The 16,603-nt window shown below is 34.7% G+C and overlaps 1 protein-coding gene across 8 annotated transcripts in view; it reads left to right on the plus strand.

Annotated features, from left to right (window-relative positions):
* USP25 (ubiquitin specific peptidase 25) overlaps positions 1–16,603 on the plus strand; it is a 131,468-nt gene that overhangs the window by 82,075 nt on the left and 32,790 nt on the right. For all 8 annotated transcript variants that reach the window (XM_059164488.1, XM_059164490.1, XM_059164491.1 and 5 more), the window contains 6 exons: positions 218–313; positions 2,201–2,359; positions 3,142–3,368; positions 6,650–6,720; positions 7,369–7,597; positions 9,017–9,217. In XM_059164488.1, coding sequence (XP_059020471.1) covers positions 218–313; positions 2,201–2,359; positions 3,142–3,368; positions 6,650–6,720; positions 7,369–7,597; positions 9,017–9,217 — 983 coding nt within the window. The remainder of the gene's footprint in view (positions 1–217; positions 314–2,200; positions 2,360–3,141; positions 3,369–6,649; positions 6,721–7,368; positions 7,598–9,016; positions 9,218–16,603) is intronic.

Here is a 16,603-nt window from a genome sequence, read left to right on the forward strand (position 1 = left end):
TTTAGAATAAATCTTTACTTTTTTAATATATCTAATACTATTTGTCAAGGAAAATGGAGTTCTCTTTCTATTTAGAAAAGTTAAAAAGTTTATTTTTATATCAGTATTGCAACTGTAAGAATTTTAAGGAATCCTCTTCCTGTGTTGTCTGATATCTCACTGTACTATTTCCATGGTACTTAAAGTGTAATGTTGTCATTTTTCTTTTTCCTGATAGATACATGCACAGAAACAGAGAAATAACAAGAATAAAGAGGGAAGAAATCAAGAGACTTAAAGATTACCTTACAGTATTACAACAAAGACTAGAAAGGTATTATAACTTTTATGAAATTATGAACTAACTCTAGGAAGTCATATTTTTGTGACCATCTGGAATCTTTCATTTTAAATTTGCTTTGGGTGATTTATAATTCTAGTAGTAATCACTCTGGATCATATTTTGCTTGAATAAGTTTTAGTTCTGAGTTTTGTTAAAAACTAAAATAATTCATAGTTGGCATTAGTGATTATTTTAGTGTTTAAAATTATGTATTTTCATTGCTTACTGGTAATGCTCATGGTGCTGAAAAGAGAAAGTTAAACTAATCTTAAAAAAAAAAAATCCCCAAAAAGGGCCATCTGACTGGCTCAGTCAGTAGAACTTCCAACTCTTGATCTCTGGGTTGTGTTGTGAGTTGAAGCCCCACATTGGGTGAAGAAATTACTTTAAAAAACAAAACAGAGGGTATGTGCTTTGGTCAGTGCTGTGAAGTGTGTAAACCTGGTGAGTCACAGACCTGTACCCCTGGGGATAAAAATATATGTTTATAAAAAATAAAAAATTAAAAACAAAAACAAAAACAAAAAACAAAACAAAGTTAAACTAACCTAAATTTTAAGGTTTCTTCTTGTATGAAATTAAACATAACTCTTGAGGTTTCCATTAAAATGAATGGTGACTGAGTTTTTCTCCTTGATACAAAAAATACAAACTCACATGCCTACTAGGGCCTCATGGAGACTTTATAAGAAGGGAAGCAAGTCATGTATAAGCTGGCGGGCAACGGGAGCCTAGAGAGCATATCCCTGTGGAGAGGGAGAGCCTGCCATCTGTACTAGCTGGCGATATCATGTGTGACACCACATATGAATCTCTCTCCCTGCTTTTGAGAGCTTCCCAAAAGACGCTGGAATCTAGATAGTCAAATGTTCTGTAATTCAGACAGGTCTATGGGCTGAAATGTGGCCTGAGAGATCCCAGTTTGCAACTTCTAATTAATTTATATTTTAGTATTTGTTTTAGTGTAAATTTGAAAATTAATAGCCCCAAACTTTTTAAATAAAAATAATGTGTTATATTTCAATAATTTTTATTTCTAAACATTTTTTAAAAGATTTTATTTATTTATCTGTCAGAGAGAGAGCCCAAGCAGGCAGTGGCAGGCAGAGGCAGAGAGAGAAGCAGGCTCCCAACTGAGCAAGGAGCCTGATGCAGGACTTGATCCCAGGACCCTAGGATTATGACCTGAGCCGAAGGCAGCTGCTCAACTGACTGAGCCACCCAGGCTTCCCAGTAATTTTTATTTCTAAAAGGTATCATTAATCATATTAAAAACTAGTCACCAGGGGCACCTGGGTGGCTCAGTGGCGTTAGCCTCTGCTTTTGGCTCGGGGCATGATCTCAGGGTCCTGGGATCAAGCCCCACATTGGGCTCTCTGCTCAGCAGGAAGCCTGCTTCCCTCTCTCTCTCTGCCTGCCTCTCTGCCTACTTGTGATCTCTCTCTCTGTCACATCAGTAAAATCTTAAAAAAAAAAAACAAACAAAAACTGATCAGTAAAAGGTAGGGAGGACAGTATTAGTTACCATCCTAATCATGAGACCAGATGACATCTAAAAATAAAAACAGTCTCAGGAAATGGAGCTGTCAGTTTTCATTTTCCTATTGGGTTACACCTTAGAGCAGCATTTAAAATTTATAACAGTGTGCAGACACATTTAGTTGTAATCAACTTTGTTTTCCGTAATTTGGAGAATATTTAAATTATTTCTTGAATGTATCTTCAGTTTCAACACCTTCATTTGAAAACAAAATTAATTGCATTGTTTAGGAAGATTTATTAAAGTGTTTCTATCATGTTTTATAACAGTTATTAAAAACAACCAAATGTGCTTTATATACAACTGAAAAAAGCATTTATACATTTTATGGTTAACAGATATTTAAGCTACGGTTCGGGGCCCAAACGATTCCCTTTGGTAGATGTTCTACAGTACGCACTGGAATTTGCTTCAAGTAAACCTGTTTGTACGTCTCCCATTGATGATATTGATGCTAGCTCCCCACCTAGTGGTTCCACAGCACAGACATTACCAAGGTAAAAAGTTGTCCTGATTCAAGAGCCCGCTATGTTACTTGTATTACACAGTGATGTAATTGATAAATTAATTTATCAATTACATCACTGTGTAATAATTGATAAATTGATAAAACCTTTAAAGAGGGTTTTATAAAATGTACATTGTGATTTATTTTAGTGAACTCTGAAAAATATTAAATTCACTTACAAGATTATATATCTTCTGGGTGCTTATTTCACTGTTTCAGCAGATTTTATGGTTGTGAATTGGCATTTTCATCATATTTTTTTCTGTTCCAAATTACTGTTATTTTGGTTTAGATTTCCACTTTTTATCCATGAAAATATTATGAAGTTGGTTTTTCCTATAATGTAAGCTGATAAGTATTATGTAATTCTACATAAGATTTATTGAAATGATTAAGCCATTTCTTCTATAAAGCCACAATTTCATCCTGATAATAATGTATTCCTCATATGTTAAGAATCTCAGGAGGGGGGTGGGAAGGATGGGGTGGCTGGGTGATAGACATTGGGGAGAGTATGTGCTGTGGTGAGTGCTGTGAATTGTGTAAGACTGATGAATCACAGACCTGTACCCCTGAAACAAATAATGCATTATATATTAATAAAATAGAAATCTCATTAGATATTAAATTAATCCACATATTTCTCTCTCTCTTTTTAAAGGCCTTTTTGAAATTACAAGCCAATTTAATGCTATGTGTTTGGCACAATTTTTGTCTAGAGCATCCACTTGGAAAGTTTAATAATAAATATTTTATGCCTTAAAAATACAGCACAACAGAACAACAAGGAGCCCCTTCTTCAGAACTGCCAAGCACATCACCTACATCAATAGCGGCCATTTCAGCGAGATCAGTGATACATAAACCATTCACCCAGTCTCGGATACCCCCAGACTTGCCCATGCATCCAGCACCAAGGCACATAACAGAGGAAGAACTTTCTGTGCTAGAAAGCTGTTTACATCGCTGGAGGACAGAAATAGAAAATGACACCAGAGGTAAGAAGCTTCTCACAGCATAGCTACCGTCCCCTCAGATAGATAGGTAGACTATGAAAATCGAGATGGGAAATGACCTTTGGACTTCAGATGTAAATGTTATAACTTATTTTTTATTTTTTGTTTTTTACAAGAGAAACTAGCCTGACTACCTGTGTTTTGATCTTATTATCACATTCAGAGAGAACAACAGATTTCCTCTGGACTACTTAGTTGATTAATGACATAGCAGATGGTCTGATTTTCTCATTTAGTGCTCTAAATTTATATCAAACTGGTATTCACAGCTACTCTATTGGTGAAAGCTCATACAATTAAATTGTGTATTTTATCAATTATGTCCTCCTTCTAATGTTTGTGTCATGAGTTAAAGTGATAAAATTTTTTTCAGATTTAAGAATTAGAAATGTAGGGGCGCCTGGGTGGCTCAGTGGGTTAAGCCGCTGCCTTCGGCTCAGGTCATGATCCCAGGGTCCTGGGATCGAGCCCCGCATCGGGCTCTCTGCTCAGCAGGGAGCCTGCTTCCCCCTCTGTCTCTGCCTGCCTCTCTGCCTACTTGCGATCTCTCTCTCTGTCAGATAAAATAAATAAAATCTTTAAAAAAAAAAAAGAATTAGAAATGTAAATGCTATTTATTTATTTTAAATACTTTATTTACTTATTTGAGAGAGAGAGAGATTGAGCAGCAGGAGGGGCAGAGGGAGAGGGAGAAGCAGACTCCCTGCTGAGCAGGGAGCCCAATGCTGGGCTGGATCCCAGGACCCTGAGATCATGACCTGAGCCAAAGCTTAACCAACTGAGCCAGCTAGGCACCCCAGAAATGTGAATTTTAATTTTAAATCTGCTCTAACAGAGATTTCCAAATATAATCTGAGAGCTCAGTGCCAGTCTGTAATGTGTATTAACTGGCATGTAGCAAAATAAGAAAAATAAGGACAATGCCCTGCTGGGTGTGAGAGGACACGTGTGTGTATATGTGCTGGTGTTAAGTTGCCATCTGGCCGTTGTTGGAAGGAACTCTCCTTTATTCTGAAATTATATCTTTGCTACTTTGCTGTGTTAAAATGTCCTTTTTTCTTTTTTTAAATGACGTGATTTTAATATTACATGGTAGATTTTATTATAATTTTTCCTTACATGGCAAAATATAATATCCTTTATTGTCAACCAATTTTATCCTAATTTTTTTCTATGAAAAAAAGAAAAATCTAGGAGCTGTTCTTTTATACCAAAAGACTGGAATTATTTTAAGCAATATGAATGGTTGGATTTTAAATGCTCAACTTGACTCATTATAGGCAATATGTAAATAAAGAGCAGTCCTAATGTAATATAATGTAGTATAATAACATAAATAGGGCATGACGGCAACTAACAATTAGCACCAGTAGCTGTAAATGTTTCCCTTAGTTATTTTTCATATGTAAGGGAGCATTTTTACATTTTTACATTTGAATTCTTTAGTGAACATTTATTGAGCACACTGTGTTTCCTGAACACTGTACTAGGTAAATAATTTTCTACTGGACTCAGCAGGTTGTGTTTGTTGCTTTAAGATGACATTCTGAAGGGTGAAGCTAGGAAACTTTTGACACCAAGGCAGGGACATTGAGGGAGGAAAGAAATGAACAGATATGATCTACTCTTTAGAGAAAGCTGACAGGAGGTGAGAGAGAAAGAGAGAATTAGGGACGATTCCCCAGCAGTTCCTCCTGCTGGTGTGAATAAACAGAATGTACTTTGGAAAAGGGCAGACTGGTGGGTGAGCAGGTCCCCAACTCAGGGGAGAAAGTAGGAATAAGATGAATCCACTTTTGGCCATTTTAAGTTTGAGGAACTTGAAAGACATTCATCCGATAAGGGTTTGAGCCTTAATACCTCATACTTTGGACCATAGTAATGCAATGAACTGGGTAAGATTTTCCTTGGAATATTGATTTCCTCTCTTTTATTCCTGTTATCAGCTGTTAGCATTATTTTTTAAACTATTGTATAATATCCCTGCATCTGAGTAGCATGTAATTTTTATACTGCAGATAGTCACTCCAAATAGTGCTGGCCTATATACATATTGACACACTTGTTTGAGTAGGATATATTCTTAGAAGTGTCATTTCTGGTGCAAAGTGTATATATTTTAAATTTTAACTGTTTTAAAATTTTCCCTCCAAAACATTGAACCAGTTTTTATTCCCACTAACAGTATAGACAAGTCTGTCTCCCAATGTCCTCCTTAGCCTTGGGTACTTTTTAAATTGTGGTAGCCTGAACATTGAAAAGAATGGTATGTTAGTGTCAGTGTCTTAATTTGCATTTCCTTAATTATGAGTGAAATATTATGAGTGAAATATTCTATAAATTTCTTGTGACATTCACCCATTTTTTTTATATCGAACCATTTATTGTTCTCTTACTGCTCAATAGAAACTTCGACATTATGGGTATTAACCTGTTGCCTGTAGTGTATGCTGTAGATAATTTCTTACTCGTCTTTGTTATTTGACTTTTTTTGGTGTTGGTTTTGTTTTGTTTTTATAATACAGATTTTCTTAAGTTTGGGGAGAGAGTCTTTTTACTTTAGGGTTACTGGCTCTTCTGTCAGGCTTAGAAAAAGGTCTTTTCCCACTCTGAAGTTACTAATATTTTTTCATAGTCTTCCACGGTTTCTTCCTGATTCTTTTCAGTAGCTTCACAGTATAGGTTATACTGTAATTTAACTATTTCCATAACCATAACCATTTAACCATTTAATAGGTATTTAGATTGTATCTAATTTTTAAATTATTACAGGCAATATAACAGTAATTTTGTAGAATGGATTTCTGCTGAAAGTAGAAGTAATAAGTTATGGGAGTTGCAACATTATTTCTGTTGGTGATTGTGGTAGATTTTTATTCAGTGACATATATGTTTATAGAAAGTTTGTGGCAAAGTTATTTCATAGTTTTTCTATTTTATATAAATATGTAAGGGGCTTTCTGTTACATTTTTGTTGAAACTTTCCTTTGTATATTTGAACAAAGTTCACTTTTACAGACAGTGCATTCTCTAAGTGAATCATATTTGTTTTGGTTTTTAGTTATGCACTGGTGCATATATTTTATTAAGAAGAACGATATTTTGTCTTATATGGACTCCATATAGTAATGTTTCCAAGAACAGTTTTAGGAATTTTTCCTTATTCCTCTAACATATTGATAGGAAAACTATTAGTTCCTATCTTATGTCTAGTAGAAGCATACTTGATGATAATCATGTTAAATAATATCTTCTATCCTTAGATTTGCAGGAAAGCATATCCAGAATCCATCGAACAATTGAACTAATGTACTCTGACAAATCTATGATCCAAGTAAGTTAATTAAGTTTTAAGTTGGTAAGTCCTGTCAAAATTATTTATGTATTTTTGTTTGTATGATTAACCTAATTCTTAAGCTAATTTTTCTTAATGTTTTGTTATAAAATTGCTGATTTTAAAGATTCCATATTAATATTTCCCACATTGAGTTGTATTCTCATAATTATTGTTTACTTTTTAAAATTATTTTACAGTAAAACTTAGCAAAGAATTTTCAGAAAATCCTATGGGAGAAATTATATGGCTGTTTGAGGATATTAAGATGGGGGGGAAGTATAGGACTCAGTTACATTTTAACTTTTGGTGTACATTATGTAGGCCATATTGCTAATTCAGTCATCAAGTTATAATTGGGAAGGTTTAGACAAATCATGTGCTATATTTAAAATATTCATCATAAGTCTTCATTTGAAAGAAACACATTTTTAAAGTCGCAAAAATCATCCTACTTATACACCTGCTTTACATGTCATTAGCTTATTTATCTCCTCCCCCTTTTTATTTCATAGTGTAATTTTTTCAAAATTTTAGTCACAGCCAGTTTTCTATGGAATTCTTCAAACAGACAATTTATGGGTTTCATGGAATTTGGTATTAATGGACTACTTAACTGTGACTTAACTCTTCTGTTTTCATATTTAGGTTCCTTATCGCTTACATGCTGTTTTAGTTCATGAAGGCCAAGCTAATGCCGGGCACTACTGGGCATATATTTTTGATCATCGTGAAAACAGGTGGATGAAGTACAATGATATTGCTGTGACAAAATCATCATGGGAAGAGCTAGTGAGGGACTCTTTTGGTGGTTATAGAAATGCCAGTGCATACTGTTTAATGTACATAAATGATAAGGCACAATTCTTAATAAAAGGTAAGAACATGAAATATATAGGGTAGTTTTTAAACTATTTTTAAATAAGTAACTCTTTTATGTGACTCCAGTCTCTGGTGTGATTAGTTAAGTGTAATTGACTCAGAGGGTGATGGTTATGATTAGGAAGTGTGCTGGCTTATTCTAAGAAACTGGAATTAGGAGTAATCAGGACTGACAATTAGAATATATTTTGTATTCAAAGTTAACTATTTAGTAACTATTATAAAATGCAAATCTGACCTATTTATCCTCACTAAAATCCCTTTTAAGGACCGCATGATGCACTGACTCATACTTAAGCTCCTTAACCTACTGTATAAGGCCTCCATTTTCTGGCTTCTCTCTCTCAAGCTTCATTTATAACTACTGTCCATATCAAACAATATATACTTTACTGGTACATGAACTGCTTGTTGTATCTACCTATCTTCACATCAGATGTTTTCACACATTTATATCTTTAGTTTTTATGTTTTTTATTTCTTGGAGGAAATGTTTTTATTTCTTTCTTCTTTTGTCTTATTTCTGCTTATCTGTCAAGATTCAATTCTGTCATCTGCTCTGCCAAGTTTTTTTTTTACCTCTACAAGAAAATCTCTTTCCTTGTGTTCTCATAGCATACCTCTGTGGGGCACTTATGTGTGTTTGAATTGTGTGTCAATTTGTCTTTTCTACTTCATTCAGATCTCCTCAAAACCAGGGACCATGTCATACTATGTCTTAATCATTTTATGTCTTATATTCTAATATAGGCTTTGCATATAAAAATACTTAATAAAGCTTCATTGAAACTGGGTAAAAATTGGCTTTCCTTTTGTGTTAAAGCATTCAGCAACACTAGCTAGATGGTCCACTTATGACTGAAAGCTGCAGTGTATTTTATATGCGTGCAGTAGGGTTTTAGTAACTCTCTTAAATACTACTGTAATGTTCTTGAAAATCTTGCTATATCAATTAGTTTTCAAATTACCTATAAGTATATTGCTATGCTTAACTGCTTTGGACGAAAAAGAATTTTAGTTCTGTTTTGAGTTTAATAAGGTTATGAGTTACTCTCATTTTGTAATTTTTATTTCATGAATAATCAAACATCTAGGATTTTCTTAAAGTAGAAAATGTAGTGGTATGTCAGTATTTGAGTAGCAAATGATTTTGGCTTTATATCATGTTCTGTTTTTTTACTCTCTTAATCTAGAGATTTTAAAAAAAAACCGAGAACATTTCCTATAATAGATAGTGAAATATTTGCATCATTGCTTATCCATGCAGTTTGAGTTTTCTTTTAATTTTTAATATTGATTTGTTAAATGGTAATAATTCATACTTTAAATCCCATTTGAAATGCATCCTATTTTGAGCTTTGCATTTTTCCTTTAATTCTTAATTTTATATTAGTTTTTGAAATATGATTTGCAGAGGAGTTAAATAAAGAAACTGGGCAGGCTCTTGTTGGAATAGAAACATTACCACCGGATTTAAGAGATTTTGTTGAAGAAGACAACCAGCGATTTGAGAAAGAGCTAGAAGAATGGGATGCACAACTTGCCCAGAAAGCTTTGCAGGAAAAACTTTTAGCATCTCAGAAGCTGAGGGAGTCAGAGTCTTCTGTAACAACAGGTTAGTACATTTTGATTAAATTGTATTTTACTACCTATATATTTATTATTGATATTTATTATAAAAATAAGTATGCTTATTTTAAAAAGAACTTTAAAGTATGAAGAAGACAGTAAAAATCATCTGAAAGTCCATCACTCTTGAGTTGCCACAGTTAACAGTTTAGTTGACCACTTTGCTAGGCACTGCTGCATATGTAAATGCCTTTTCAAGTTAAATGAGATAATTCTGCTACCTCTTTCTCTACCTATCCTGCCCATTTTGATTGGGCCTGACTCTTCTTGACCAAAAGCTTACAAAAGCCATGAAAACCAGAAAGTAATCCAAACCTTTTCACTAAAGTTATCAAGAGAGTGAACTTCAATAACTTCCCATTTGAACAAAATAGCACTATTGGTCTATCTGTATATATATTGTATAATACTTTATGTAATATTTTGTGTAATTATGCTAGTACTATAGAGCAGTTATTTGATTTTTTCAGAATCTTTAAGTTTAAAAAATTAGCTGAAATTATGTATTTTAATATTTTAAAATATTCTAAAGTTATTAGCTGATGAAATCAATGAAATGTTTAAACACAATACAAAACTAAATATGTCCTAGCGAAAGTGAAAATAAATGTCTTCTGATTTTTTTAAAAGATTACTTCCATCATCACAGAGTAGTTAATATTTTAGGGCAACATATTTTCTACTGTAAAAAAGTGCTATTTCTCTGTTGTAGTTGGAGGAATGAGAAGAGATAAACAGATATTTTTGTCAAACTCATCCTTCCGCTTTAAAACTCAGTGGATCTTTTTGAATGTCCTTTTTATGCAACATTTGCTTGTTTTGTTTTTATTTTTTAAGAAAGCCTTGTAGATGTTTGCCTTATTTCATCTTTTACAGACCATTTCTCAAACAGCATTACTTAGGTGAATTTTAGTGTTATCATTTTAACTTTATAAGAAATTATTCTCTCAATGGAAGATGAGAGAATATTCCATTACCAATGTGGTTTTGGAATAAAATAGGACACACAGATCTGTCCAGACTTGGTAACTTGTTTTCATGGAAATTGATTAGGTGAGTCCTTGATCTTGATGTTAAGAGGCATTCATTCACAATTTTTAAAAGACCAAGATAATGGTATTATATCAACAAAGATACCAATATTATAATACTTAAATGCAATATAGTATATCTGAATACCACCATCTTAGTGTGGTAAGCTCTACCATGAGGCAGGACTATATTTTTTTCCATACATTAAGAGCCACGTGTAGACCACATGAATAGTAATTTCATAGTAATACAATTTCTTTAGAGTGACTTTGTCTACTTCCATAGGAAATGACTCGATAGATATCAAGAGACAAGAGATTTTTGTGCTCAAATCACAGTATATACATTATAGTTCTTTTCATTTTTGAGCTAGTTCCATCCCTTTGTGATTTCATCCTTTGTCTTCTGTACATATTCTTCTCAAACCAATTCCCAGAACTTACCCCAGTGGAGCTACTTTGTTATACTTCCACTGACTTTTATGTACACCATTTGCCTGTGGCTGTTCTTATCTTACTAGTGGCAGGATGTGGATGCTTGATTATCGCAAGTGATAGTGGTACGTACCTAAGCACTCAGATGAAGGTGAATCCTACATTTTTGGATAAGCTGGATATTCTTGGCTCACTTAGATTTTGTGGCACCAACATATTAAGTGCTATATGGTGTCCTTCTCTTCATCTTGTCTCTCACAAGACTAAATTTACAGACTTAATATATTTTATTTTTGTTCAAACTAATACACAGTCCCCATTAATATTCCTGTCTGACAGGACTAGCCAACTTTGCCCTGCCATTTACATCTATATAAAAGGCCACATATATATGCCCCATACCCTTTATCCTGATTAATACTTCCTACCATATACTTTAAATGCTGTTTTGTGACTTAAAAAATACAGAAGTAGGTATTAGACATATATTTTCACATCTTTCTTTTTAGTTTAAAAACAATACTTGGGGATGGAGATGTATTTCTGAGAGGAATCAAAATAACTAAAAAATAAGGAGACAGAAATGGTCAACTCACATATAACTATTATGATAATTATCTTCCAGCCTGGGTTTTTAGAAAGCAGTGGCAGTAACTGCCTCAATTGGAAATGCTGTGTCCCGTGTGGAACTGCTAGAAGCACACACTTTGAGTTTGTAGGAATAGAATGTGCTAAGTCTATACGTTTGGGGAGTGAGATTATTGTTTGAAAGATTGGTTTCTATTACTATATTATTTTATATATCCTATTAAGAAGTCCCTCCTCTGTTGCAGGGCAGTTTAACCCAGTTGTATAAGGGAATTCCTTGATGTTTATTGGAACCACTTATCTCCCCATGCATTAGTGGAGGAATTTTACTTTAATGCCCATGTCATTTTCTTATTTCTCTTCACAGTTCCCATAGTAATTTGCTCAATTTGGTATAATATTTTCACCATATGAAAGAGACCCTATATTTAAATCTCACAGGTGTGCACTAGTATTATGAGTGACTAGTGGAAGTAATACAAGGAAATCTTGTTCATAAAATTCATCAGTGATTTTTCTTTCCTTGCAAATCTTCTCAATAAAGCTTTAATACAAGAACTATTAAAATCAGTTTCTTCTGAGTGATAATCCAAATAAGAATTTTGATTTATATAGTAGTATTTAAATGAGTCTTTGCACCACTTCTGCTTACATGTGACCAAGAAATCCATAGACCTCTCCTCTCTAGAACCATTCCTTGTCTTATCGAAACTAAGTAATAAATGATGGGACCAAAGTTATTTGATCCTTTTCATGCTACCTCCTTAAACCTGCTTACAGCAAAGAAAAACTTACCTGAACTCTTAGGTTTAGAAATCCATTCAGCAGTTCTTTACTATGGTGTATATGGTCTATGCCTAGGAGTTTTTTGTGAGTATAAGCAGCACACCCCACCTAAGTCAGATCACCCAAAACTTAGCTGGGATCAGAACCTCTGAAGGAAGGGTCCAGAATATATATCTTTAAAAAGATCTTCAGATAATTCAGAGATGTACCTCTGGGTAAACAGTATGGCTCCAGGCTATATTTATAAAACAGATTATTCAGAAGGAGAGAAGAGCTTTGCACTTTTACTTGTGTTTCACCTATCCTTATTCAAATACTTCTTTAAAAGATTTACTTATTTGTTTGAGAGAGCACAAGTGAGGGGGGAGGGTGAAGGAGAGAGAACCACAAGCCAACTTGCTTGCTGACTGTATCACCCAGGCACCCCTAAAAACTATTTTTTTTAATTTAAATTTTAGTAGTTAACATGCAGTACAATATTGTTTGGGGAAAATTGTTGAAGTCCTCATAACCCGTGAAGCATACCTGATTTTTATTTTATTTTATTTTATTTATTTGACAGACAGAGATCACAAGTAGGCAGAGAGACAGGCAGAGACAGAGAGAGGAGGAAGCAGGCTCCTCGCCAAGAGGAGAGCCCGATGCGGGAGAGGAGAGCCCGAGGTGGAGAGCCCGATGCTGGGCTTGATCCCAGCACCCTGGGATCATGACCTGAGCCGAAGGCAGAGGCTTTAACCCACTGAGCCACCCAAGTGCCCCCCCCCCCACCGATTTTTTTTTTAAAGGTAAAAAAAAACAAGGTAAATAGGTTAATATGGGTATAGAGTGCATTCCGTAAGATTTCATTAATTTGTCTAGAGGGGTTTTGTAGAATTGGCTCTAGGACTTCTCTACAGATGCTGTCTACAAGTTATAAACAAGCCGATTTTCCAGGAAAATACAGCTGGTTCCTGAAAATAAGACCTGGTAGAATGAATAATATTCTCAGTATTCTCAAGTTCCTTTAAAGCAGGGACTGAGTGATGTTCTTATTTATATTTTCAGAATCTACATAATAAATGACATATGGTAGATGACCCTTGAATGTTTTCTGAATTGAATTCATTTCCTATGGAGATTCCAATAATGAGTTTCCTAGAAATAATCCTCATTATATGGGAATACTAACATTTTTAAAAGTCTAGCCAAAATAATGATACGTTAGAGAAGCAGGCTAAAAATGTGTGGTACAGATGTAACTCTGCCTAGGTATATTTTAGGCTTAACTCTGGTTCTTAAGCTTCTACCCCTCACATTCCCACAATTCTGTTTATACCGTTTCTCTCGTGACTCTATGTAGCGAGCCTACCATGGCTCTTTATAGGCCGCTTCTGGGGACTTGTTGATTTTAAATACATTTCTAGAAATGAATGTTCTGCATATTTTTGAAATAATTTTCTTTAAATATTCTTCTAAGTGTGAATGTAATAAGACTCATCAGTAAGGCAAGGTATTAAATATTTCTGAAAGAGGAGATGTTGCTCCTTTTTTTTTTTTTTTTTTTTAATAGTAGATTTAAGATCGTAGATTTAAGATCCCAAGTGTGGGGTTGGGTTAACTGGGTGAGGGCATTAAGGAAGGCACGTGAGAGGTTCCTGGGTGGTTAAGTGTCTGCCTTCAGCTCAGGTCATGGTCCCAGGGTCTTGGGATTGAGCCCTGTATTGGGCTCCCTGTTCAGTGGAGAACCTGCTTCTCCCTCTCCCTCAGCTGCTCCCCCTGCTTGTGCTCTCTTTCTCTATCAAATAACTAAATAAGTTATATATATACATATATATATATGTAAAGGGCATGTGATGTGATGAACAACTGATGAATTATTGAACATCTGAAACTAATGATGTACTCTATCTCGGCTAATTGAATTTAAGTGTTTTTTTTTTTTTTTTTTTTTTTTAAAGGAAAAAAACAGATCCTTATGCTGTAACAGAAAGCTAATTGGTTATTGGGGTATCTCTCCTCTTAAAATGTTGAAGAGCATAACCAGGAAATACACATAGGTAGAACACTCCCAAGCCCTCCCAACCCCTTACTCAATGTGAAGGTGGACCAAAGAAGCAGGTTCAAAGTACCTGTAGCATGTTGGGTCTTCTTTAATGGCCAGATAGGTGAATGAAATACTTAACGTCAAGAACTTAGAGCACGGCTGGAAAATCTCTTATGTGGAGGATAACCACTTAAAAATCTCAGTGATGTACCCATAGGACAAATAGATGATGTGAAAGATACTTTAGATGCAGGGATATTACATACCTCTGTAGAAAATTGGTAATCTCCAGCTGTATTCCACATGGAAGCCTGAAGAATATATTAAGCTTGAGGGACCAATTAGTGTATAAAGGGTCAATTAGAACACAGATAAAGAAAATAGTGTGGTCTCTATTAATTGAATTCCTACTCTTTATAGCAGGCCAGCAGTGATGAGACTTATGTAGGGTTACAGGATGAACAAAAAACCTTGTATGTATTTACAGACACACAAAGCCAAACTCTTTGTGCTCTTGTTTTTAACAAAGTGGAAATTCCCTACATGTACAATATGTAGAGATGAGTTACATGAGCCTTCCGTACAGAAGAACAAAGTCTAACCAGTAAAAATTATATTGACACAAAAAAGTTTGTTATGTTAAAAACAGTATATTCAGAATAATTCTTTTTCTTTATAAAATGTGGGTAAAGTCTGGAAATATATAATACTAAAAATATTAGTAGTACTTCTCTCTAGAGTGAAAGAACTTTTTATTTTCCTCATTTTGGTTATTTGTTCCAGTAAACATATTTTTTATTCTTCTGGTTATACAAAATGAAGATAAAACCTCTTTTCTTTTTCATAAGGATCATGTATTATAATTTGACTCCCTTGTATTTCTTCCACATCTACTTCCCTGTGAATACTTTGTTTTATATAAACCATATTATTCCCCATGACTCTTGCTTGTGAGGACCTTTCCTATCTTTATAGCATCTCATGAAGCATCCATCATTTAAAAAATATCCCCTGATGATGAGTTTTCTTGAAATTTTGCCTGGTCTTTAAGAACTTTCTCATATCCCGAAGTCTTTATGAGTCCCCCTAATATTACCTCTGTGGCAGCTATTATCTTATTTCCTCTTAATCCCAACTATTCTCACTACCACATTTATGTTGTACTTATATTTTGGTTTATTTACCAAATAAAGCCTCATTAATAAGAATTTTATAATCTTCTGTCTGTCTTTTTGGTAGCCTTTTACATGTGCTAGTCCTTCTGCCTGGAATTTCCTTTCTCATTTCCAAGATAGTCCTCTCTACACATTCTTCAAGATTTAGCTCAGTTGGCATTTATTCTAGGAAACCTTTCCTAACATACAACAGCATCCCAAGTGTATGTATTGGGCCCACAGTGCTTCTGTAGAACCTTGTGTGTGACTCTGTTGCTGCATTCAATACTTTGTATTGTAATGGAGTATATATTTATCTGATTTTATTGGGAGTTCTTAAAGTGAGTGAATTTTATGTCAGTTTTTTTCATTGCTAATATAAACAGCCCAGGCTCAATAAACATGCTGGGTAAGGTTTGGGTTTTTGTTTCTGAACTCCCAGATGTTAAATCTTTGTAGGTTCACCTAGGCTCTGTATAACACCACTCAAATGTAAGTTCCCTGGAATGTTACATACACAAAGAAAACTCTAGAAGAAATAGTTCTGTTGTATGACATTTAGCAAGATCATTCAACATTACCCATAAGGTTTTTAGGCTCAAATCCCTATGTGGAAGGGAATCTTAACACTGGGGACCTAAGATATATTTGACTGTGTAACAAAATTACTTTTGTTCCTAAGGAGTTATTTTACATAGACTGTTGATGTTTCGGTGTGTTAGACCAGTGCCAGACTAGATGGATTTCTTGGCCCTCGTTGCATTAAGTTCTACAATCAGCTAGAGGAATAGTCTAAAATTTTCTTCACCTTATCCATCATACAGGGCACTGAAAGAATATTGCAGTGTAAAGTCAAGAAATACAGAAATAAGGGCATTCGACTTCTTTAAACTTCCCTCCTATCATATAGATTGTAAGCATTTTCCTTGTCATAGTGTATTTTACCTCCGTCATCCCAGTTATACATGCCAAAAACTTAAGTCATCTTCACATCAGCCTCCAAAAGCTTTGTGTTCAAAATACATCTTCAGTATTACTAATTCTCCCTACCTCTCTTGCTGCCTCTGTTGTCCAAAAGCACCACCATCTCTTGCTTATACCGCTCTGGTACCTTCTAGTACTTTCACTGACCTCTGGTTTTACTTTCCTCTCTAATCCATTCTCTCCCCCCCCCCCCCCGTTTTTTTTTAACTTGCCACATTGCGGGGTGCCTGGATGGCTCAAGTCAGTTGACCATCTGCCTTCTGCTCAGGTCACGATCTCAGAGTCCTGAGTTCGAGCCCTGCATTAGGCTCCATGCCCAGCAGAGAGTCGGCTTCTCCCTCTCATTTTCACCCTCCTCCCTCCTAGTGCTC

Source organism: Mustela lutreola, chromosome 2 (genome assembly GCF_030435805.1).
Source record: "Mustela lutreola isolate mMusLut2 chromosome 2, mMusLut2.pri, whole genome shotgun sequence".
NCBI lineage: Eukaryota > Metazoa > Chordata > Mammalia > Carnivora > Mustelidae > Mustela > Mustela lutreola.